The 23,940-nt window shown below is 49.0% G+C and overlaps 1 protein-coding gene across 6 annotated transcripts; it reads right to left on the minus strand.

The window, feature by feature from the left end:
* Nucleotides 1–2,756: 2,756 nt before the first annotated feature.
* LOC144935246 (regulator of G-protein signaling 12-like) lies at nucleotides 2,757–23,854 on the minus strand. Of its 6 annotated transcripts, none has more exons than XM_078861806.1 (18): nucleotides 23,788–23,854; nucleotides 20,135–20,456; nucleotides 18,667–19,456; nucleotides 17,466–17,567; nucleotides 15,437–15,458; nucleotides 11,866–12,047; nucleotides 11,282–11,374; nucleotides 10,820–10,963; nucleotides 10,384–10,560; nucleotides 9,843–10,007; nucleotides 9,574–9,647; nucleotides 8,481–8,607; nucleotides 7,750–7,852; nucleotides 7,169–7,239; nucleotides 6,568–6,718; nucleotides 5,455–6,099; nucleotides 4,653–4,841; nucleotides 2,757–3,773 (listed from the first exon to the last, which is right to left on the minus strand). In XM_078861806.1, exons 2-18 carry the CDS (start codon nucleotides 20,410–20,412, stop codon nucleotides 3,427–3,429), a joined length of 3,660 nt encoding a protein of 1,219 aa, XP_078717932.1. In that variant the 5' UTR covers nucleotides 20,413–20,456; nucleotides 23,788–23,854; the 3' UTR covers nucleotides 2,757–3,426. The 6 variants fall into 6 exon arrangements, with proteins under 6 accessions (XP_078717932.1, XP_078717929.1, XP_078717931.1 ...); XM_078861803.1 differs by adding an exon at nucleotides 21,804–21,879 and having other exon boundaries at nucleotides 18,667–20,456; nucleotides 23,788–23,800; XM_078861805.1 differs by having other exon boundaries at nucleotides 4,753–4,841; nucleotides 18,667–20,456.
* Between the last annotated feature and the right edge of the window lie 86 nt (nucleotides 23,855–23,940).

Here is a 23,940-nt window from a genome sequence, read left to right on the forward strand (position 1 = left end):
GTAGTGATAGACACGTCACTCGACGTTGTCCACGTGATCTTGCAAGACACGCCCACACGCAGTCCTCCTCGTGGCCATATGACCCAATGGTTCGTGCTGATGAAATGTTGCTAAACTGTACACAAATATTGATTTAAAGCTTTCGTGACTGCAGGGATTCATATTCTTGGTTCTTTCGGTAAAGTCACGTAGAAAGAAAATAACTTAAATAATAGAATGCGACGTTTCGATTGCAAAACAAGCAACCATCATCAGGTAGGAATGAATGAAAAAACAAACCTAGTAAACTTAGAGATATAATGCAATACAACACAGAGAGTCGGCTAACACAACAGTCAACACCCTACCTGGTTGATTACGTTCTTCAAAAGATTGTTAAATTTGAGAGAGACACAAAACACAGACACGGAGACACATAGACAGACACACAAGCAGATAGACACACAGAGAGAGACACACATAGACACACAGACAGACACAAGCAGAGAGAGAGACACACATAGACACACAGACAGACACACACATAGACACACAGAGAGACACATACAGAGACACAGAGAGAGAGAGACACATACACAAACAGAAAGACAACGCCTCTATGTCGAGGCCTTAAATAGAGAGAGAGGGGGGGGGGGGTTAGCCGACTCTCTGTGTTGTGTTGCATTATATCTCTAAGTTTATTAGATTTGTTTTTAAATCCTTTATATTAAGTTTGCTTGCTTGCTTACGACCGTGCAAATCTTTCGGTCGTTTTTTAACCCACTTTCCGTGATCCAATCGAGCTGACATTTTCCACACAGACTCGTTGTGCGCGACAATGAATGTTCGTGAAAGATTTTTTCAAAAATTTTACACTTTTTAGGACAAAATTTTTATATTTAATTACCAATTGCTTAATGGTGCAATGCAATCATCTGACCCATAGGTGGCAGCCATCTCAAGCCAGAGGACGAGATGACTCTAGCCGCCACGCATATAAAGGATTTATAGTGAAAAACGTTGTTTTTACGGGTTATACTTGTTTCACTCATTCTTACCTAATGATGGTTGCTTGTGTTGCAATCGAAACGTCGTATTCTATTATTTATTTTCTTTCTACGTGACTTTACCGAAAGAACCAAAGAGTAATTCCTGCAGTCACGAAAGCTTCAAATCAAATTATGTTACATGTTGTTTACACTCGGATATTGATTCTATAACTTCCAATGGAGCTCACAATCCAGCCACTCCCTCTCCTCTCCAGGCTTGGCTGAACTCCCACTGCTATTTCACCCCTTGTTGTATCTCTACTCCCTGAATTGCCCCAAGTGACAGCCCCACGGCTGTCTACCGATCCCACTGCACCTCACAGCCACGAGCTGTAGGAGCGGGCCTCTGTCCACTCAGTGGTGCTGATCACATTCAGCACCATACGCTGGGAGTCTCATCCCTGCAGTTCCCAGTTGTGGGGTCACCTCCTTTTTCATAGAGCCTCTCGATTTCTTTATACACGAGGATTGCGTTTCACGACACTGAGAGCGTTGAGTGTGCTTCTGCAGAGTGATAGTGTGGATGTTGTGTTCTTCCCCTGTTATGCAGTGGGTGAGGGCAGTGGTGAGCGCATTGCAATCCAAACCCAGCGACACGCGTTTGATGTGTGGTGTGTACGTGCCTGTGTGATGTGTTTGCGGTGTGTGTGCAGTATCTTGGCAGAGGTCGTCCTCTGGACGAGTTCGACAGCGTCTCACCAGGGTCAGGCTTGCTCAAAAACGTCGATTCACTCCCTCGATACAGTAAAACATTTGTGCTGCACTTGTTGGCCCTAATGGAGGTTCCACCTGTGCCATTCTGTGCTCACCCCTCGGAACGAATACAGTACAAACTTCACACACGTGAGCGCCCAGACCTACATATGGTCGACTCAGCGCTGACACTGATGGCGCAGCAGTTGCCACCAGTTTGTAAAGGTGCGTTTTTCTAAAGCTGAGTTATTGTAAAGGCGATTGAGTTGGTTATCATTTGTCACAGGAATTCGGAATATTTGGGCTGTGCAGCCCCTTGCAGTGACTTTGTAAAACTCTCTATGAACTTGACACCTTTCGCAAGCTGATATTGCATTGGGTCATAATTTATTTTTGGGATAGGCCACGTCCTGTTCTGGACAAATACATGCTACAACACCCTCCACCACGTAACATCGCCAAACAATTCCCACAACCAACTTAAGTTATTACATACAATGCATGGCATTTCCAAGCTAATCTGATTTAATTGCTACATTTTCATGAGAATTGTTCAACGTAGTAGTTAAACATGTCTATAATGACTTACCATTGTATGGTTCAATAATAATTGAGCTTTTCTTTATTGCACGTGACCGTTTAATGTATTTGGCTATCGCGTGGTGGAGCGTCATACCACACATTTGGCCAGATCATGACATGGCTTAACCATAAAATAAATTATAAACCAACTGCAATGTAGACCGTGGGCTGGTGTGCGTATATGTTAATCCATATGTACTCTGATAAAACTTGAATGCACGCTCTCTGCCTCATGTGTTGGGGTTCTGATTTATGTTGTAAAAAGCAAATCTTGTAGGTTGGCTTGCTTACACCGTGCATGGCTGGCTCTGAAATGCTATGGTCCTTTGTTGGGCAGTGTGCATTTTGCACTTGGTGTTTATTGTCTGCCGAAAGAGATTAACAGTTGGGTGCTTGTGGGTACGTGTCTGCACCATGCATGACAATGAACGTCACCGGATGTGGACTGTCAGGAACGAGTGATACATCCTTTATTATCCACCTTGCCAGCAGCATTTTGCAATACGTACAGAAGCATGAATACTCACACTATGGTTCGTTGAAATGCATCCCAACTACACTCAAGATGCACGTGTTGTATTGTGCAGATGCGAATCGATCGTTTTGAATTGGCATGTTTATATAAACTATATTCCAGTAGTTTTTGTAGTCCCACCACAATGTTCTACATATACCACAAATACACCAAAACAATTGTGAATCGATTTGCAACTGTAACATGTCATCAAACTGTGGAGAGCTTCATTGTCACATTCCTAATAAATAATAATTTACTGTAACGCTTGTCAGTCGACTGCTGGATGAAGACCTCCTCGGGCTGTGGTGGTCACGTGAAGTTTGAGCAATTCTAATACCACTTTCCTTAGCAATACAGTATATTTGACACTATATTTAGTTAAAATACTAATACATCATATATTAGTGGTCCTAAACATAGGTCAGTCGAATTATTAGTTGTCTAATTTGATATTAGGCCGTTTAGAATAATATTTTTTGCATTTACTGCATTTATGCCATGGGCCTCTTGGGTTGAAGAATGCTGTTTTAAAATACAAAATTTGATATCAGGTCCAGACGGACTGAGAAATGTATGGCGCAACGTGTGGTATCCAACAGACTGATGCTAAACAAAAGATGCCTTCAGCGTCGTTTCTTGTCGGGTTCTGCAAAGCGATTCGTCCCCCGCCCCCGCTGCCGCCGGGCCTGAGTGGCGGTAGATGGGCACGCGGGTGCGGCCTTGTCGCGCCGTCAGCTCGTGGGCGACCTGCTCCAGGCTACAGGAGGCCTGGGCGCCGCGCGTGGCGTCAGTGGCCTGTGCCCCGTGTTGCGTTTTTCTGGACAATGGGGGGCCCCGGGGTTTCGCAAAGTCCACGCTGTCGACGTCCAGCGCTTCCCGGTAAAGTGGCTTCTTCTCAGTGCCAAGAACGTCGGTGCGGCCTGGTGGCCTGTGGCTCCGCGTGGCACTGTGATCTGCAGCGCACAAATGAGAGTTTGCAGTCCTCGGCTGATACAATAAAGGTGGCCGCAGTTGCTATGTGGGGAATGGGTTTGCGATATAGGAAGTCTGCGTGACAAAAATTTAATTCAGAATTATTTATCCGTTACATGGGAGACAAACGATAACACTTATCAATCCACGTCTCTTATCAGGTGAAGCCTAACAGGCAGACATTCCTCCTATGAAGCAGTGTCATCAAGGCCTACCGCATCAATCAGTGTAGAGATTACGTGCAGAGGTCAGCCGCTCACAAACAGCAACAAGTCACAACTCCCATCATGCCTTGTGTGCATTTCATGTAATCACATCCCATGTACAATGCTTTCAGCCTTCATTAGGAAGCCACTGGAGCAATGCACTTTTAAATCTAGATTAAAAACCCATTTGTTTACAACTGCGGATGGTTACGTACGGTGTGAAAGAAGCTCAATATACATACATGCACCAGCTCAAGGGATGTGTGGTCGTATTATTGTACTGATGAGTCCTTGAGAGGATGAAACTGGTCTACAGTTGTCTCTGTTGGAATGGCCACAATTTTCAACTCTGTGAGTTCATAGCCTTACGATAATAGGAATGTTGCAATATGGTACATCTAATCACGGTTTATTTTCATACAGCGGCGTCTTTAGCGATGTTTGCACAGAGGTGCAGGAGACAGCAGACAAGTGGGAATGCAGCCAGAAAAGGCTACCAACAATTGGCCAAGCTCTGTGGCCCTACATCGAGATGTTTGGCGAATTCCATTACGAATGATGCATGACGACGTTAGGACGAGCACGCGCGCCGCTTAGAATGCGAGTTTCGCGAGCAGCAGGAAGCAGGCCGTGTTGCACGACGCGCTGTGTTACCGTGCGGAGGCGCAGACTGCGGAGGCGCGCGCGACGGCCGAGACGCGACGCCACCGCCGTGCGGGTTGCAGTTAGGCAGCAGTGCGGTGTGGTTGGCCACCTTGGAGAGTCGCATGGCCGTGGCGTGGCTCGCCAAGTCCAATTCGGCCACCAGATTCCGCTTGGCTCCTTCGTTGCCATTCTCATCATCTAAGATCAAGAATTCAGGATGAACGCGGGCGCAGGTCATGATTTACACGGGAGATGTTTTTTGTAAATAATGTTCGTATATGGCAACATGAAAGGTGTGGGACGGTGCCTGTAGTCAGACAGACGTGCATTAGACACTCCATCAACATCAAAATATCGCACACTCTTGTAATAATCATACTTGTTAGCGTGATGGACTAAAAAGAGACGCTACGCCCGATTCACGTATTTGTCTCCCCGCGTAAAAAACAAAAGCACTTCCTATACATTCCATCAGCCACATGACTGCACAGGAGAGCACAACACAAGCAGACTGGAAGAGTCCTGACATGAGGTGTCTCATCAGCATTGTGTGTCAGGCTCGCTTGAAGCAATGCTGGTGAGCTGACAGACGTTATAGGTAAGGACCATACATAAAATATGGGTCCTAGTTCGACACAAGGTAATATCATAGATGACACAAAATAGTGATGAGTGTTGTGGAGAATTTCAGTACAAAGAATACACCTTCATATAGCTGTCCCTCCACATGAAACACTGAGTTACACATACGCTTGAAGTGGCCAAGACAGAATGATGTAACCAGAAGCAGACACGTCTGGCACAACTTCACCTCGCATCCTGCTGTCCGCCACTCCACGGTGCCCTGTTGCCATCTCCCCCGTGCCCGCGCGGTAATCCTCGGCGCGCGACGTCTCCCAAGGGTGCAGAGTCTTCCCCGGGTCTCTCGTGCGCACAGACTGAGTCCTCTTACCCTGCGCTGCACTGGGCCGGACGCTGGGGCTGGGATGACGCGTGGCCCTGACATCTCTCGCACAAACCGCTACGCAGGCGGCCCTGGACTGGCGACTCCCCTCGGCGCCGTTGGACTCGTGGTGCGTCGGGCCCAAGCGCGGGCGTTCAGAATAACCAGGGTCGGGTCTCTTGTGCTGTGAGGGAAGAGACTCGAGTCGAGAGTACTCATGGGTCCTGTGGTTCGCAGGAATACAACTTCCCCTGGACTCCTCAAGGGTGGCCCTGTTGGTCCTCTGCGCTCCTGGCTCTGTGGCCTTGTGATCGAGCGGGTTTCTGTGGAGTTCTCTCTTGTGGATGGCAGCGGAGGTGAATGTGTTGGTGGCTGCAGGCTGGTGGTGCCTGTGCTTGTGATGAGCAGAATTTGCCTTGAGGAAGTCTGGCAGGATCAGGTCCTCTTTGCAAAGCAGTCCCCGCTGATCGTTGACACGATTGCTCTGCGCCTTCACCAGGATTTCAAATAGTTCTGTCGAAACACAAAGCAATATCATCACAATTAGAATCTTTATTTAGACTGCAGCAATCCAATGAGCTATGAAGCTCAGTACAAATTAAGATCATTTAGCATGGGGAATTAAATATTTTGAGTTCCGCAAGAAAAAACCGCATGCTTTTCACAGCCTACCCGCTTCAGTGAGTTTTAAATCCACTTGCTGACTGGTTTGGAACAGAGCGCGCACGCGACCCCGCGTACGTGAAACTGACGCGCGGCGATTCCGAGAGCCATGGGGCACGCTCCACGCACGTGCCGTGGGCACAGGCAACGGGGCTGGCAACACCTCTGGCTACGCTCTTTTGTCTGCACAGGAGACGCAGAGAGCACGTCGTAGAGTAGCTCACGAATAAAGACAACGTTCTGTTTGTTGACATCTGGGTCGACAAGGATTAGTGGACCCCAACGAGTAACATCTTTTAGAATGCACACAGTCCTAACCTTCAACATCATCCATCTTTGTCCCAGTTTTCTTTTTTCTTGATATATAAGTTTGTTTTGACGAGTTGTCACATTTTTCACCACTTCCAAAAATAGCTTTCGCAGTTGAAATATGTCTTGCATAGGACTTTTTTTCATTTCCCGAACGAACCTGCATTACACACAAAAGCATGTCGCCAATTAGCCACTCAGTGATCAAGCAATATCTGTTCACGAGCACCTATTACATTTGACAAAGTAGACTTGAAGGTGATTGTGCCAGGCTGCGTCTGAGTATCCTATGCTGATGTTGGTCAGGGGCTAGTGTACAGAAATTGCGCCTGAAATTTTTCTGGCAGGTTGCGATCACAGTTTGATTCTTAATGCCATCAGAGGTTACGGACCACCAGACAAAGTAAATACATGGGTCCTAGTGAGATTGTAAAGCTGTGAGCGTTCAGTGGTTGCTAGGGATTACAACATCTCTCCCACTGCACCAGCCAATCAGAAGCTAAGATGACAACCCCCATGCAACATGGCTACCGTGAGCATCACGGGTGCGCTGCCACCCTGCTCACACTGGCCCACGCGCTCACGTGAGTGTGACGTGAGTGGCACTCACCTGGACCGGGCTGCTTGCGAGCACATGGGCAGTTGCGGGCGGCGTGTGACCGCGTTCCGTAGCGTCACCGCCTGGAATTTACACACCACCACGACCACCACGAGCTACGTTTCAGCTCCATCATCAGATTATTATATAACACTTGTTTACCCAGGAAGGCCTCATCGAGTCTCAGTGCTGTGGCTAAAAGCCATTGGGAACTTGGTTAGAATATTAGCTTCACAATAGCGTAACTACACATTCATATAAAATCTATAAAACAAAGTGACATTTCATCTTCTTGGTTCTTTCGGTAAAGTCACGTAGAAGAGAAGTAATAAAATAATAAAAATAAAACATAATAAAATGAAATAATTCTCACGACGTTTCGGCTACAACGCAAGCAGCCGTCTTCAGTGACATTTGTATCAATGCTGACCGCACGGTCAGGATGTAATCAATAATAAATTCAGAAACAATCTCAAGACATTTGTGTACAAATTGAAACAAACTAATCCGGCGATCCTGAACGATCAGCGCGGCGTGTGGTGGCGACGCAGCAGCCTCGGCGCGGGTTTACGCCGCTGCGGCCGGGACCTCACCCTGCTGGGTGCGTAGCTGCTGCCGCCGCGTGTCCAGCACCACGCGCTGCCCGTCCAGGCTGGACACGGCGATCCCGAGGTCGAGGGGGACGCTCTGCCCTTCCTGTGAAAGACGCGTGTTTGTGTCGCCGCATTGAAACGTTTGACCGTTACGGAGAATTCAGAGCGTAGCTGGGCATCATTATCGGTGTTAATGCGTTGGTTTAAACAGCATTGGCTTATGCAAGCCTGACTCTGTTTGTGAGACAATTAATGTGCAAACCGATCCAGAGTTTGCTTGTGATAAACCAATGGTACTCAAAATGATTACTTCAAGAAGACCATGTGGCCAATGCGATGTTTAACCAGGTAAGAACTCAAGATAGTATCAGTGATCCAGAGCAGTGGGGGGCAATGATTGTTGTGCGTAATCCCAATTGGGTAATCTGCAATGTTTTATTTTTATTTGGAAAATGTGGACCCCGACGTCGGCGCACGAAGGCCGAATCTTGTGAATCGCGTCGCGGGATCTTTAACATCCACTCTGAAGCAGATGGTGCACAGCAGAAGTATTATTATAATCGTTATCATGCACCTCAGTAATAAGCAGGGGGACTGCGGGATTCGATCCATGAACCTCTGTAATGAGCAGCGAGCACTGCTATCGCTGGGCCGCGCCACCGCCCAATATCCTCCGTAACGAGGTGAATGATGCTTCCCTGCGAGCCGTGCGTCTTGCAGGCGGGACCCACCATGGTAGCCACGAGGTCCTCCAGCTTCATGCCGTACTTGGTGACGATTGGCTTCAGCACCTCGGTGACGGCTTTCGTGGGCTTGGCTTTCACGCCCACGGATCTGTTAATGGGAACCAGGTCCAGCCTACGCACAAAACAAAGAAAATATCCCCCGTGTTGCCTTTTTAGCACGGGTGGCTACGTACGGTGTGAAGGAAGTTCAACATACAACAGACTTTTGATTTAAAGCTTTCGTGACTGCAGGGATTCATCTTCTTGGTTCTTTCGGTAAAGTCACGTATAAAGGAAATAATAAAATAATATAAATATATATTTTATGTAATATATTGTTTTATATTAATATTATTTTATTATTTCCCTTCTACGTGACTTTACCGAAAGAACCAAGAATATACCACAGACTGGGCAAGTGCTGTTAGCGAACGCACACACATACCCAGCAGCCATGCACATGAAGCACCTTCTAAAGGAATTGTGGGAGAGACAGCGCTAACAGAAGAGATTGTTACGTAAGTAAGGGGTCAGACTGGGTTCACATGACCACGTCTGAAATGTATATGCCTTGTATAATGCAAATCATCTAATTATATTATTTCCGTGGCTGTTAGCATGTGTGATGATTTGATGCGACTGCTGTGCGAAAGCTATAATCAACACACAGCTCTCCAGGAGGTTGTGTCATTACCGTGGATTAAAACGGATGTTGTTCTACTACAAAACACTGAGATGAGATAGCCCATGAGGCGCCTTCCTCAAAACATTACGACGCTTCATGGACACTGGTAAACATGGACGGATGAGTGGCGAAGTGGTAACACCCATGCCTCGCAGCAAGAAGGACCTGTGTTCGATACCCAACTCATTTGTCATTCTGTGTGCTGAGTTTGTACATTCTCCCCCTGTTCTATCGGGATTTTCCCCACGTTCTCCAGTTTCCTTCTCAAGATTAAACACATACAGTGCATTGTATATTGTATTGGCCAAACATCTCAATGCTGAAAAGCTTCACTGCAAGCTAATGAATTGGGATTAGACAAAGCAATATCGTCCCCGATTGCAAAATCCAGTCGTCTTGTTTGCGAGAACTTGCCTGAACAACGTCCTGGGCTCCAGTCGGATTTCGCGCATCGCCAGGGAAGAACTTTCTTGCTCCATGACCAAGGGCTAGGGAGATGAAAAGCAAGAGATTATTGTAGCATGCACATGGGGCAGCTACGCGTGTATGTAGCCTTGCCTATAGCCTAGCGTACACGAGAATTTCCTTGACAGCAGCCGGCTACGCCGTGCGCAGAGTAGCATTTGCCGAAGCGGCGTGGCACTGGGCCATGCCAATGCCTGAACCCAGGTGAAGTGAAACACCTTCTCTCCGCCGAGCAGGAAGACGTCTGTGGCCGCGAGGGGGAGACCCCTCTGCTCGCAGAGCGGCCGCAGAAGCTCCCGGATGGAGAGGCGTGGCCTCACGTGCAGAGTGGCGCTGTGCCCATCGGGCAACACCACACGGCACCAGTCCTCATCGGTCCCGGCCTACACATGCTCACGACAGCCCTCACCGTTGCACTTCCCATCTCTGCTTTGTTGCATGCACATTTGAAACACAACATCGGGATTAATTTTTAATCAGTATAATAACGATGATGATATTTTCTTATTTACCCAGAAAAGTCGCATCGAGTCTGAAGACTCCTTTTCAGATGGGTGCTGTTACGTTGGGACATTTTGACATAAGTTCCACTGTACGTTTTTGATTACTTACGCACGGAGAACCGAGTTCAATTCCTCCACTGGTTTATCATGACAGTTGTATCGTGCTCGTTCACAGTTGCCCTGTTCAAGGCCAATGTCATATTTGGTCCCAAGGCCGGTGCAAACGCCACTGAGACCGGACGCAATGTCTGGTCACCTGGTCCGGAATGGCAGCCGAGGCTTGGTTGGCAGTGAGCTGTGAAGCTGCCGGGCTCACGGCGGGGGAGGCAAGGGAAGGCAGGGGATGTCCCCCGACCTCCGCCAGAAGGCAGTGCTGGTAGAGAGCCGACTTGAGGAAGCGTGCGTAGCTGTCAAACTTCATGAGGCTGAAAATCTGCACACGTCACCGCGGCAGCCGCGCCACAGCGCCGTGAAGGGACGGGGGTCGTGGACGAGAGAATTCGTGAACGAGCGGAGTTGGACTAAAATCGTGGAAACGAACACGAGCGCGGTCACCTGTTAGCGTAGCAGCCTCATGGCGGGCTCCCCTCGTCGCACGCATTCTGCGACGCGGAGCGGTCAAAATTCGCGTGGCGTCTATGTCACGATCGCGTCCAGGAGGACGGCAGAGAGGCGGGCGACGACACTCGTACCTGCTGCTGCTGCTCCAGGAACATGTTGGCGTGAGGGTCCTGCAGCATGCGCTCGCAGAGCTTCCCGTGGCTGTCGATGTTGACGGGGTTGGGCGCGCGGCGTGAAAGGAACGCGTGGAAGATCTCTCTCGCCTTCTCCCGCAGCTGTGAAAAAGTGACGCGAATGCCAATAAAGCCAACAACTCTTACCACAAATTCAACAAACTGACATGCTAAGTGATCACTTTCATATACAGCTGCTAATCGTCCTGTAACTTGTGTTATACTACCTATACAATGTTCCTAATTTCATTCTGCCAAGGCATTCACCAAGATAATAAATACATGCGTCTCTTTTTAATTTGAATACATTTAATTGAAGACAAAACAAGTGTGCTACGAGCACTGCAGTGCTGTGAGAACGACAGTGATTGTAAGAGTGACACTCACTATGTATGGCAGTGCTGTGAGAGTGAGACTCACGGTGTGTTTGTCGTGATAGGCAGTCTGCTTGAACTGCTCGCATGCGAGCCAGAACAGGATGTTCTCCTCACTGAACTCCTTCTTCAGGAACTCCTGTTCAATCAAAGGGGAGGCTGCTTCATTGAATAAACACAACTTACTTCACAGATGAATCCCAATACTTGCAATGTGCAACAACATAAATGCCATTAATCTCTACCTCAAGTACATACAGTACGTGTTGTATTTATTATCAATATTATTAATAAGCCAGGAAAACCTCACCGAGTCTCAAGACTAATTTTCAAGTTTTTGCAGTCGAGGGAGAAATCGGTATGTGTGATCCCAATTGAGTAATTTGCGGGTAATTTTTCAGCATTGGGATATTTGGCCAATAGCAGGTACATTGTACTTTTGGTTTCAGCTATGGGAGGAAACCAGAGAAACTGGAGGAAACCGATGCAGAACAAGGGAGTTGGGAATCGAACCCAGGGCCTTCTTGCAGCGAGGCACAGACTTGTGACTGCGCCAACCTGCCACCCGGCGTGTGCAGCTCTGATGGTTCTACTGCACTGGCGTGAGGCCCGCGGGAGCCTTGCACTCACCGTGAAGTAGCGGAGGCCCAGCGGGTCGTGCAAAAGGCGCTCGAAGGAGAGGGCCCAGCTGGCCACGCGGCCCTCGTAGGAGAGCTGCTGCTGGCGCCGTACGCCGAGCGCCGACGGCAGGCTCGCGTTGCTGCTCACACTCTGCTGACTGCTGCTGGAGTTCAGTTCTCCCCGATCTAACTCTGTCCAACACAATCAACAACATCCAGCTCCACATCCCACAAGGAAACCCAGGCAAGACAGTGTGAAAGTGGAAAGACAGCTAAATATACTAGAACAAAAAGAGACGTGTCTTTCGAGTTTCAAAAACTAAAATAGACAAAGTGGTTTCCTGCACACATGAGCATTGAGGCAGTGCTCATCTCCCGTTTAGAGCGCTGGGTCCATCCATCACGACAGCCACTGTTGACTTCTCCACCACAAAGTGTCTGAGTGAGCTACGCTGACCTGGTGCTGAGAGCACTGCATAGGATCAATGCCACTCAACCAGTCGTTGTGAACCGCAACAGACCGGCTTCCAGAGGTGAAGAAAAAAATACTTTGAAAAGTAAAGACAAAAAAGAATTACGATTGTTCAGCAACAACACAGAAATGGTAGAGTTGGTACAAATACCAGTTACCAGACGTGTGTTGTGAGGGGTTTATCGCAGAATAAGGTTGGGGATGTCGTCAAGGTGATGGTGACGATGTGGAGGATGGCGTGTGAAATTAGGCACACACCCGCTAAGGGAGACGACATCGCGTGTGAAGGGGAAGATGCGCGGCTGTCAGACCACGATGTTTGCGGTGTAACGCGGGCGCGGGATCACGGAAACTCCGCAGCCAACCCTAACCCAAAGCGGCTTCGTTAGTGCCTAGTATCCAGAGGCACTGCGATGGTGATGGATTCTAGGGAAGCAGTGGCTGAAGAGCGAGTGAGTGGCGGCAACCCAGAGGGCCGCTCGCCAGGTCTGCACACTGTTGGGCCGCGTGCGTTTTGGGCTCGCGCGGGCAAACAAGGCGGCGTGCGCGCGGTCCGCGAGCGTGCGACGTGACGGGACCGGGGACGGCAGCGACTCGGGGAGTGGCCGAGACGCAGACAGAGCAGGGGAAGGGAGCGCGGAACAGCAGACGTCGTGCGGGGACAGGGAGAGCGGCGCGCGGGGCGCGGGACAGGAGAGCGAGAGCCGGGCCGACGAACGGGGTGACAGCGGTGGCGGGCAGCGAGGGGGAAAGAGGCCCCGGCGGTAGCGGCCGGTGAGAGCAGGGGGTCTGCAGCGGTGTTCACCCAGGCCGAGTGAGTGGACAGGCACACAGAGTCCGAGAAATGGAGAGGAGTTTACCACATCGAAACAGAGTTATAGCAATGGAATTTGTTATGTTGGAACTGAAATATAATTGTCAGTGAATTGAGGATAGGGTCCTATGAACCAGTGTTATGATCCGCATGTAATTTACTCTGTTTTGTTATTTGTTAGTCAGAGCTTGTAAATACGTTTAGAAAATAAAGTGAAAACAGCCAGGAGATCACCACATATATTATAACGAATACCACGAGATGCATTCATTGTAATAGCACAACATTAAAATGTCTTACCGCATTCCATTATCCTGCACGCATGATGAGGGAGAAGTGAACGTGATTCCTGGCGGCTTAGGTCTAGAGTGAGTTTGCGAGACCGCCGGCCCGCCGCGGGATCATCCCCATGACGGCTCCGGCAGCGGACACATCGTCCCCAGGACGGTGAGTGCCACTGCCACCAGCCGAGCCGGCACTGGAGCAACGCAGACTTCGCGCCGCGCACACGCAGAGACGACTACGGCGCGACTGCGTCCCTACGCACTCCGCTCACACGTGGACGAACCTGCCAGGGACTGCACCTCACTCAATACACACTGCACCAGCCTCAAAGTGACATCTTACACTAAAAATGATCCATTGCTTTCAGACAAAATCATAATCGCGGGCTTTATTTGGTCAACGACTAATCCAACGGCCGAGACCATCCCTCTAAAGCGCGTCCCTTAGCAACGTGCTGACACACAACGTAAATTATGCACGTGCTATGCATTATGTATTAAACGCAATGAAACCGCATTTCGTGTAAGTATCCTAATTTGCCAGACACATAACCTCAACCACAACTTACGAGTTTGTAATGACAACCCACATGATGCAAAACCATCTTTATATTTAAGATGTAAAGGATGTTGAAGAGGACTTCACAGGGGAGGCTCTGAGAGGCACTGGCCAATCTCCCAAAAGCAGCAGCAGCGCACCCACTGCCGCTGCTGCCGCTGCTGCTGAAACAACCGTCACGCGCTGACAGAACTAAGGCTGATGCATGCCATGCCTAGGATTAAACTAAATATTGTGTGCTCAAAACACATTTGACAATTATGCACAAACAATGGAATGAAAATATATCTTACGACATTCACATCACCCCACGCCATCAATAGTGGGGTGTCATCGTGCCGAGATGTTAACTACCTTGTCTGGTATACGGGAGGTCGTGGGCTCAATCCCACCCCTGACGATGCCTGCTGCTGTATATTTGGAGTTTGCGTGTTTTTCCCGTGGTCGCGTGAATGTTTCTGCGTTTAGAGTATTTGGCTGCTATAAATTTCCAGGTGATAAGCCACTTCGTTGAGCTATCATTTGTGGCCAGGCCGCTTCTAAAAAATAGCTATATAGCTGAGTGGGCCTTACCTATTAAATAAAAAATGTTTTAGTTTAATTGAGTTTTTTAGTGGCAGTCATCGAAATACAATTTGAAATTTTACAAACAACCGTGTAAATTTATGACAGATAATAATTGTTTTTGGGTCAGCCCACGTAATGCATCTCATGAAGTTTTTGTCGTGTAACCATCCACTACCTGACACAGCCAACCTAATTAAATTGTCATGTGCACGAGTTTTTAACATGTTGATTATTAACACATCAGCTCACTGCAAGGTTGGAGAACAATAACCAAATTTAGCAATTGGATGTTAGATAATGTTGAAATAGAGTAAGAGAGACAGAACAGAGTAAAATAGAGGCAAAAACGAAGAAGGAAAGCAATAGAGAGAAGACTACACGAAGCGACACGCCGCCGCCATCACCCCCCGGCTCTCGCTCTCCCATCCCGCGCCCCGCGTGCCGCTCTCCCGGTCCCCGCACGACGTCTGCCGTTCCACGCTCCCTGCCCCTGCTCTGTCTGCGTCTCTGCCGGCCGAGGTCCCTCGACGTCGCCGGCTCCCCGTAACGTCGCACGCTCGCGGACCGCACGCACGCCGCCTTGCTTGCACCCGCGAGCCCAGAATGCACGCGGCCCGACAACCCAAGGGCCCCGGCGAGCGGCGCTCTGGGTTTCCACCGCTCCGCGCCCGCGTAACACCGCAAACACCGTGGTCTGACAGGCGCACATCATATCCTCTCACACACGGTGTCGTCTCCCTTAGCGGGCGCATTCCTAATTTCACATGCCATCCTCCACATTGTCACCATCACCCTCGCGACATCCCCAACCTGATATCGCCATAATGCCATCACAAAACAAAGGAAGTTATGAAAGTTCAAGTAAGGGCAGAACGCAGAACTTACCTCCATCTGATGCCACAGTGCCCTGTGGAACACAAACAGACAGCTTATTTACACACAATCCACAGAGCTACTGCCACTCGCCAATGCATTACATCATACCGTGGCACCCTTTAAGCTTGGAGTACATACACCCATATACATGGAGCACACCTACTAGATACCAATTGTACATATTTCTTGACTGATGTTAAACTGTGATGTATTTATTTTATGTACGAATATTCAAAATGACACGTGACACAAGCCTACGTACTTGTTGTTAATTATGATTCATACCATTGATTTAGTTTCTGATTCTGAAAAATCTGGAATAAAATTAATCAAGACTATAATTACTCTTTGGTTCTTTCGGTAAAGTCACGTAGAAAGAAAATGCATTTTCTGTGTTTTGTCTCTCTCTCAAATTTAGCAATCTTTGGAAGAACGTAATCAACCAGGTAGGGTGTTGACTGTTGTGTTAGCCGACTCTCTGTGTTGTATTGCATTATATCTCTAAGTTTACTAGGTTTGTTTTCTCATTCATTCTTACCTGATGACGGTTGCTTGTCTTGCAATCGAAACGTCGTATTCTATTATTATTTAATTTATTTTCTTTCTACGTGACTTTACGGAAAGATCAAAAGAGTAATTCCTGCAGTCACGAAAGCTTCGAATGAAGACTATATTTTTGTGAGTATTTGGATGACAATGCGTTTCTAGGTGTAAACTTGAACAAAATTTGGCAGTGGGTGACAATGAGGATAGGCAACTCCCAGCATCGCTCGTCGTGCGCAAGCGTTAGACACAGACCCAAAATATCAAGCGGTCAGCAACAAACAGCACCATCAAAGTTGAAATAGGTAAGAGTGGAAGGCTATTAGAAGAGCTTGAGAAAAGAGACGGTGGAAGGGTTACCCAAAGTGGAGTAGTGCGAGGGACGAATCGGAATGAGAAATGAGGTGACCTGCAGTCTGGTGAGTGAGTGAGCGAGCGGGTGATTTATCGGGTGAGAGAGTGATTGAATGAATGAGTGAGTCCGTGAGTGAGAAGGTAAGCGTGGAGCGTGTTGTTGTGTGTGCAGTGTGGTGGTTGAACACAGTTTGGATGAAATGAAAGAGTCTGGTTGATAGGCCGAGACCTCAATATGGGTGGAGCAATCAATGAGTGAAGTTCACAGGACCAGTAACCATCACAGTTAAGTGCTCCTCGGGATTACAGAAGGTGACAACAGCCCTTGCCTGGGGCACAGCACCCACACCTACGAGCGATGACTCCCACACGTGTGTTGGTTATATTCGGCATGAGCATGCCGCCCACCATATCCTCCACGCTCGTGCAAAACCACACACAATGTGACTGGCATTGGCCAAGCTTCCCAAAGCTGAAAATGTACCTGCTTTTCTCAATTGGCATTACATTGTCAGAATATCACCCCCTACTGAAAAACAATTGGTAGGACCCTCCTGACTCAATGAGGCCCTATAATAATGTGATTTTGCCTCTCTCTTTCTTATGGTGTTCACCGGCAGGTTCGTTCGACGTTACACATGGCAACCTGATGTGCAGCTGAATCATCTAGAATTATACATATTTTTTGAGGGGGAAAGCATGACTGTGAATATGGACACAGCCCACGTGAATTGTACTACTAGGCACGCGACAGTGCTAGCCAGTGCAATAACAATGCACAACGCTGATTGAAGGGTTGCAGGTGGATGCCATGCTGCATGACCCCAATGACACAATCGGGATAAAAATACTCGCGCAGAGCTGACAGGCACCACACAGAGGCCAGCGGGATCTCCTTATTTGCCATGGGTGTCTGTGTGGGGTAAGGGCAACAGGCAAGCCGGCATCACACACACACACAGGGGAATGTGCCCCGCACAGCCACCCACACCCTGCGCTGAGACCCACAGAAGGGCACAGCCAGTGGCAGGCTCAGGGTCAAGAGAAGGGCACAGCCAGTGGCAGGCTCAGGGTCGATGCCCAGGAGATGTGATGCGAGGCAGTGCCCATGCGGTGGAAGTGAAGACCAACCAACACTCACATCCAGTGCGTCAGCCGATCGTGTGAATCTGATTCCGTTGTGTCCTGTCCTTGTGAGCGCTTGTCTGATGGAATCTGTGAGCCTCCCAGATGACTCCAGGTCCTGCATGGAAACACACCGCACCGATTAAGCATGAGCGTGAATAAACAAGTATCTCTCACACTCGCTGGAGTTTCAGCTAACACCATACTTTAGTTTCACACTCTGCTTCATCACATTACACACAGTGACAAACACATTAAAACCTCTTCAAGCTGGCAGGTCTCAAGTAAGCCAGACAGGCTACTGAAATAAATATAATCCACAAATACTCCACGCAGAATACTGTATGCACACTAATGAAGCGGTAAAATTATATGCTAATCATGTGCAGAAAATTCGAGATGTACGTTTCAACACGAAGAAATGTCAGATGCTCATCCCCCACCACTGCAATAAATATAATTGTGTGTGTGCATGAGCAATTCTAAAGCCATAAATGTATTTGTTGTATGCATTTCGGCGAATGTGTGCCCTTGGATGCTTCTGTGATCTAACGTTCTCCACTTGGCCTCTACGAAATGTTTTGTAAAGCACCGATTCATTGGTACTTCTATTTGTGTTTGTTCACAAATATTTTGTCGGCAAAATAAATATTTTATTAACAAAATGAGCACGATAATTACATGACAACTCTATTTACAAAACAGACAATACGACTGTGGGGACCTTATACCGCACGATGAATCAAAGTGGAGCCACATCTCAACTTACTTTCAGGAGGGTCTTGCCAAATGTTCGCAGTCGGGAGGCGATGTTGCTGCTGTGTGTAATCCAATTTACGGGTCATTTTTCATTTTTGGACTGTTACGCTCGCACACAATGGCCAACTCTTGCGAATGACGTCACAGCATCTTTAATGTCACGTTCTCTAATTAGCGAAAAGTTTCACCTGTAGTTATCCCAATTGAGAAATTTGCAGGTAAATTTTCAGCATGAGGATGTTTGGCCATTACAAGATATATTGCACGTTTTTGTTAATCAAACCCTGGCGCTTCCTGACGTGAGGCACGAGCCTCACCACTGCGCACCACCCTGCTGTTTGTATAGGCATGAATACAGCTCCCTATGGAGCAGCCGTACAGTTTCTGTGTGTATTCAATAGAAGCTTTGATATCACACCACATGAAACTATGTTCCATTAAACCGCACTGAATTGTACCTCTGGTTGACTGAGTGATGGCCGGGTGAGATCCTCATTGGTTTGAGAAAGCTGTTGAGTGAGTGAGCTTCTGTCGGACGTGTTGCCCTGAGCTCTGTGCTGTGGAGCGACGGCCTTCTTGTACTTGTTCATCTCAATGTGCATCATGGGAGGCGGCAGGTCGCGTGGGTAACTCGCCGACACAGCGTGGTCGCGGCCCACTTCCTCCGCCACGCACAATGCTCCTTCTCCAGCACAGTACACCTGGGTATCATTGTACTCCGCGACGGATGGCGATCCGCTTGCGGCTACGCCAGCGTCCTTGCTGCAAGAACAATCCTCTGTATTGCGTCGTTTGTCAAGGTAAACGTCATTGCGTCGAGATGCCCCTTGAGTATCGTTGTCGATCAGTGCAGTGAACCTCGCACCGTCTGTAGTCCGGTTATAATTACTGCCCACTGAGACGCTTGATGTGTAAAGAGACACATTCTCATCTAATAACAGAGTTTCTCCGGTAGGCTCTGCGCCGCCATTCCCATCCAGCGGCAAGTCCTTCACCTCCATCCCAAAGCCTCCGATGCCGCTGTCACTGTTCAGGCTGTAGACGCTTCTCTTGGCTTCCACATCCATGTGTCCCACGTCAGCAAATGCCACTGCCCTGATCTTCTCAATTACTTCTCCCATTTCACGATAGAGCACAGACACAAACTGTAGCAGTGTCTGGCTCGAGTCTCCAAACTCGAGGCAGCCGTTTGTATCGGGGTCAGGTGTGCACTCGAAGAGAAACTGCTGGGCAACTGGAACATGGCAGCTGTGTGCGCTCAGAGTGGGATCAATAAAAAACACATGACAAGACATCCTCAGTGCACCACCGCCGCCCTCACCCGCAGTGTCGTCGACGTGCGCTACGGTCACAATGCCAACTACATTTCTGTCATACGGACAGACGACACTGAAGGCCAGCTTGTCCGCTGCATACGTGGCGATCAGAGCGTGTTCTTCATTGTACAACTGAATGCAGTCCTGGAGGATTTTCATGAGCAGAAGGGAATGGATCCTGTGCTTGGTACGAAGGCGCTGTAAACACGACTGTATGGTGGACAACACTTCCACCTCTGCGTCCATGTCAAACGAAGGTAGCTCCACTGACCCCAAATAGCACACAATCATTTTAACGCTTAAGAGGTCAACATCCCCCGACAGTGAATCATCAGGGTCATCGGTCCCTTCCCACCGAGATGGCAGCTCGCAGCCTCCATCACCTGAGCCTGCGTGTGGGACCGCCACAATGGGATAAACCAGCGACTGGGCCCTGTGGGCAGGAGGCAGGCGCTCGTCTGTCATGAAGCCATGGTTGTTTTCCATCTTGTGCAATATGGGAGCACCTTTAAGTACACCATCCATTTCAAATGATTCTCTGTATTTGCAGGGGGATGTCTCATTGTTTGAAAGAATATGTGGTTTGTTGTAATGTTGTGCCATCACTAACTTCAGAGTGTGGAGGGATTGCCCAATAAGGGCGACCACACCGTGATGGCTGGCGCAGGACACATCTTTGTCGTTTATGGCCACGATTTGGTCTCCGGCACGCAGGCCGGCCACGTCGGCGGGGCCTCCTGGTAGCACGCAGTTCACCAGGCACGGGGCACGCGCCACCACCGTGAAGCCGTAGCCGAGCGGGCCCCTGGCGAGCTCCACCGCGTGCAGATCCTCCCTCCTGTGCCCCGCCAGACCCACAGGCCTCGCCTGGGCCAGTGCCGAGTCCATTGCATCTTTGTTCTCCAGCACTTGTGGTGAGCAGAGGCCCTCATCTACAAATATCACAGCGCAAAGACCATCCTGTGCTCACATTGCACAAACTCTCTCCTGAAACACTCTCGTAGCTATCAGACCTCGATATTTCTATTTAGTTCCTGGACCTATTGCTGCCGTACACAACAACAGAATTGCAAAGTTATCCACACTCTACAGTCCGCGCTTACGGCACGTGACATGTCGCTTCTACGCGCATGGAAAATATTCACCAGCATGTAAACTATTTTTTATGATTCATAATTGATTTTTGAGTTAAGCCACGTAATTATTTGGTCAAATGTGTCATAAAAACTTTCCCCACCCAAAATGGCAAGACAAAATAGATTGTCACATGTACAAAGTTCATCGCCCCAGTTAGTATATTGTTTGAGTTCAGCGGTTAAGTTAAAGAACAATTCTCATCATTAAATGTTGCAATTGGATGCAGTACATTATGTTTCGCTTGAAACTCTAGCCAAGTATCTTCAGGACAGGACCCTGCAAGTTTGCTGGCGGCGGTTTCATGACACAAATTTGGCCAGATCATGACGTGGCCAAACCAAAACATTAATTTCGAAGCATGAAATGTATTGCCTGCGAAAGTTCACACCCATTTTGAAATATGGTGCAATAAGGCACATTATTAAAATGCGGAAATTTTAATTAGATACAAAAACATCTATAACATAAAAGCCATGCTGTTTAATTAGAGTGGAGGCAAGCTTAGCTGCAGGATCCATCACAGCCACGACTGCTGACATTGCCACTTGTCTACCTACACGTGCAACATTTGCCGGCGAGTGATAAGGCGGCAGTCGTCTCTTGGTGGGCCGATGCCAGTGGTGAACATTCCACATTACAATGGCGGGGGACCAGCCTTTCCCTCAATTGTTATTTAAACTTGTAGATTTGTTTTATTGCGTCCAGTGCTCTGACACAGTTGCACCTGTAGCTCCCAGACTTTGTGAGGGTGTTCCCAATGATCTAGCTATTCCCCAGCCACATTTGTAAAATTTCCGATATTCCTGGGTGACTCTTTTCTGCACGAAAGTTCGAACTGGGAAAATGCAGAGCGCGGAGAGCATAACAGTGAAGAGTTCTTCTGTGTACGAGCGAAAAACAGCCTCGCACAATCAGTCCACTCGACGACAGCAGACGTCTGTGGAAGGAGCGTCAGCTGGGAAACGCGGCAGCGTGCGTGCACCTGGGCCCGACATTGAAGGCGGTCTGGGACCAAAGCGACGAGACGGAGCGGCGGACGATAGCAAGCAGCGGTGTGTTTGTAAAGTGCAGCTCGATCGTCGTGTAAAGCAACGTAGCAGTGGTCCCGAAGAGGAAGGGTGTAACCAACTTGTGTATACTACCTGCTATGCGCTATGTCGCATGCTTTAGAAACACGATCCTTCATTAACAAATGCTGAAAACACCCCGAGATGCACGCTGGGAATGAGACCGAGAGGCAGGGAGGAGAACTCGCGGATTAGAGGACAGGCTGGGCGAATGGAGGAGTCATTGCAACTGTGAATCAAAGTGAGCGCGGGCTTGGGGGGGGGGAGGGTTCGTCACGGCCAGAAGGGGCGGTGGGCGATGGTCGAGACGAACACCGGAACGGCAGCCACACGGCCGAGAGAGGACGCCCACCGGGGGGACGGAGCGATGAGGTCGACTCGCGGGTTGATACATCGCGGGACCACGAGGGGTGGCTCGCGATGATGATTCTCAAGCACGGACTACAATCTCCACGGTGGCGTCAGCGGCGAGTCTCTGTGCTGTGCCGGTGTCTTATTGTTGTCGAGTGGTGAGTGTGCTGTGGTGAGTCGTGAGTGGTGGGTGTGAGTGTAAATCCGTGAGTGTTGTGAGAGTGGTGGGTTTGAGTGTTAATCAGTGAGTGTTTGTGAGTGTTGTGTGAGTGTTGTGAGTGAGTCTGTGAGTGTTGTGAGTGAGTGTTTTTTGAGTGTTGTGAGTGTTGTGTGAGTGTTGTTTGAGTCTCAGTGTTGTGTGTGAGTGTTGTGCGAGTCTGAGTGTTGTGTGAGTGTTGTCTGTGAGTGTTGTGAGTGAGTGTTGTGAGTGAGTGTTGAGTGAGTGTTGTGTTAGTCTGTGAGTGTTGTGTGAGTGTTGTGAGTGTTGTGTGAGTCTGAGTGTTGTGATTGAGTGTTGTGTGAGTCTGTGAGTCTCAGTGTGAGTGTTGTGAGTGTTGTGAGTGAGTGTTGTGTGAGTGTTGTGAGTGAGTGTTGTGTGTGAGTGTTGTGAGTGAGTGTTGTGTGTGAGTGAGTCTTGTGAGTGTTGTGTGAGTCTCGGTGTGAGTGTTGTGTGAGTGTTGTGAGTGTTGTGAGTGTTGTGTGAGTGTTGTGAGTGAGTGTTGTGTTAGTCTGAGTCTCAGTGGGAGTGTTGTGTGAGTGTGTGAGTGAGTGTTGTGAGTGTTGTGTGTGAGTGTTGTGTGTGAGTGTTGTGTGAGTGTTGTGAGTGTTGTGTTAGTCTGTGAGTCTCAGTGTGAGTGTTGTGTGAGTGTGTGAGTGAGTGTTGTGAGTGTTGTGTGTGAGTGTTGTGTGTGAGTGTTGTGTTAGTCTGTGAGTCTCAGTGTGAGTGTTGTATGAGTGTGTGAGTGAGTGTTGTGTGTGAGTGTTGTGTATGAGTGTTGTGAGTGTTGTGTTAGTCTGTGAGTCTCAGTGTGAGTGTTGTGTGAGTGTGTGAGTGTTGTGAGTGTTGTGTTAGTCTGTGAGTCTCAGTGTGAGTGCTGTGAGTGTTGTGTGTGAGTGTTGTGAGTGTTGTGTTAGTCTGTGAGTCTCAGTGTGAGTGTTGTGTGAGTGTTGTGAGTGTTGTGTTAGTCTGTGAGTCTCAGAGTGAGTGTTGTGAGTGTTGTGTGAGTGTTGTGAGTGTTGTGTTAGTCTGTGAGTCTCAGTGTGAGTGTTGTGAGTGTTGTGTGTGAGTGTTGTGAGTGTTATGTGTGAGTGTTGTGAGTGTTGTGTGTGAGGGTTGTGTGAGTGTTGTGAGTGTTGTGTTAGTCTGTGAGTCTCAGAGTGAGTGTTGTGAGTGTTGTGTGAGTGTTGTGTGAGTGTTGTGTGAGTGTTGTGAGTGTTGTATGAGTCTCGGTGTTGTTCGAGTCGAGTTCACCCTCCAGCGCGGTCGCCATGGCGACGCGTCCCGTCCCCTCGACCACGAGCCTCCCTCTCACCGCACTCACATGGCCGCCAACTCCGCGCACTCCCTCAGTCGTCCACCCTCACCCACCCTCACCCACCCTCACCCACCCTCACCCACCCTCACCCACCCTCACCCACCCTCACCCACCCTCACCCACCCTCACCCACCCTCACAAACTTCACTTTTCTCACTCACACTTACACTCACCCCACAGCACGGCAGAGCCCCGCGCACTCTCAGCCGCTGCAGCGATCTCGCGCCCCTCACCCGCAGGCCCCGCCCCTCACCCGCAGGCCCCGCCCCTCATCCGCAGGCCCCGCCCCTCACACGCAGGCTCCGCCCCTCCCTCGCGGACTCCGC

The sequence above is a fragment of the Lampetra fluviatilis genome, chromosome 12 (assembly GCF_964198595.1).
Source record: "Lampetra fluviatilis chromosome 12, kcLamFluv1.1, whole genome shotgun sequence".
In the NCBI taxonomy this organism is placed as follows: Eukaryota; Metazoa; Chordata; class Hyperoartia; order Petromyzontiformes; family Petromyzontidae; genus Lampetra; species Lampetra fluviatilis.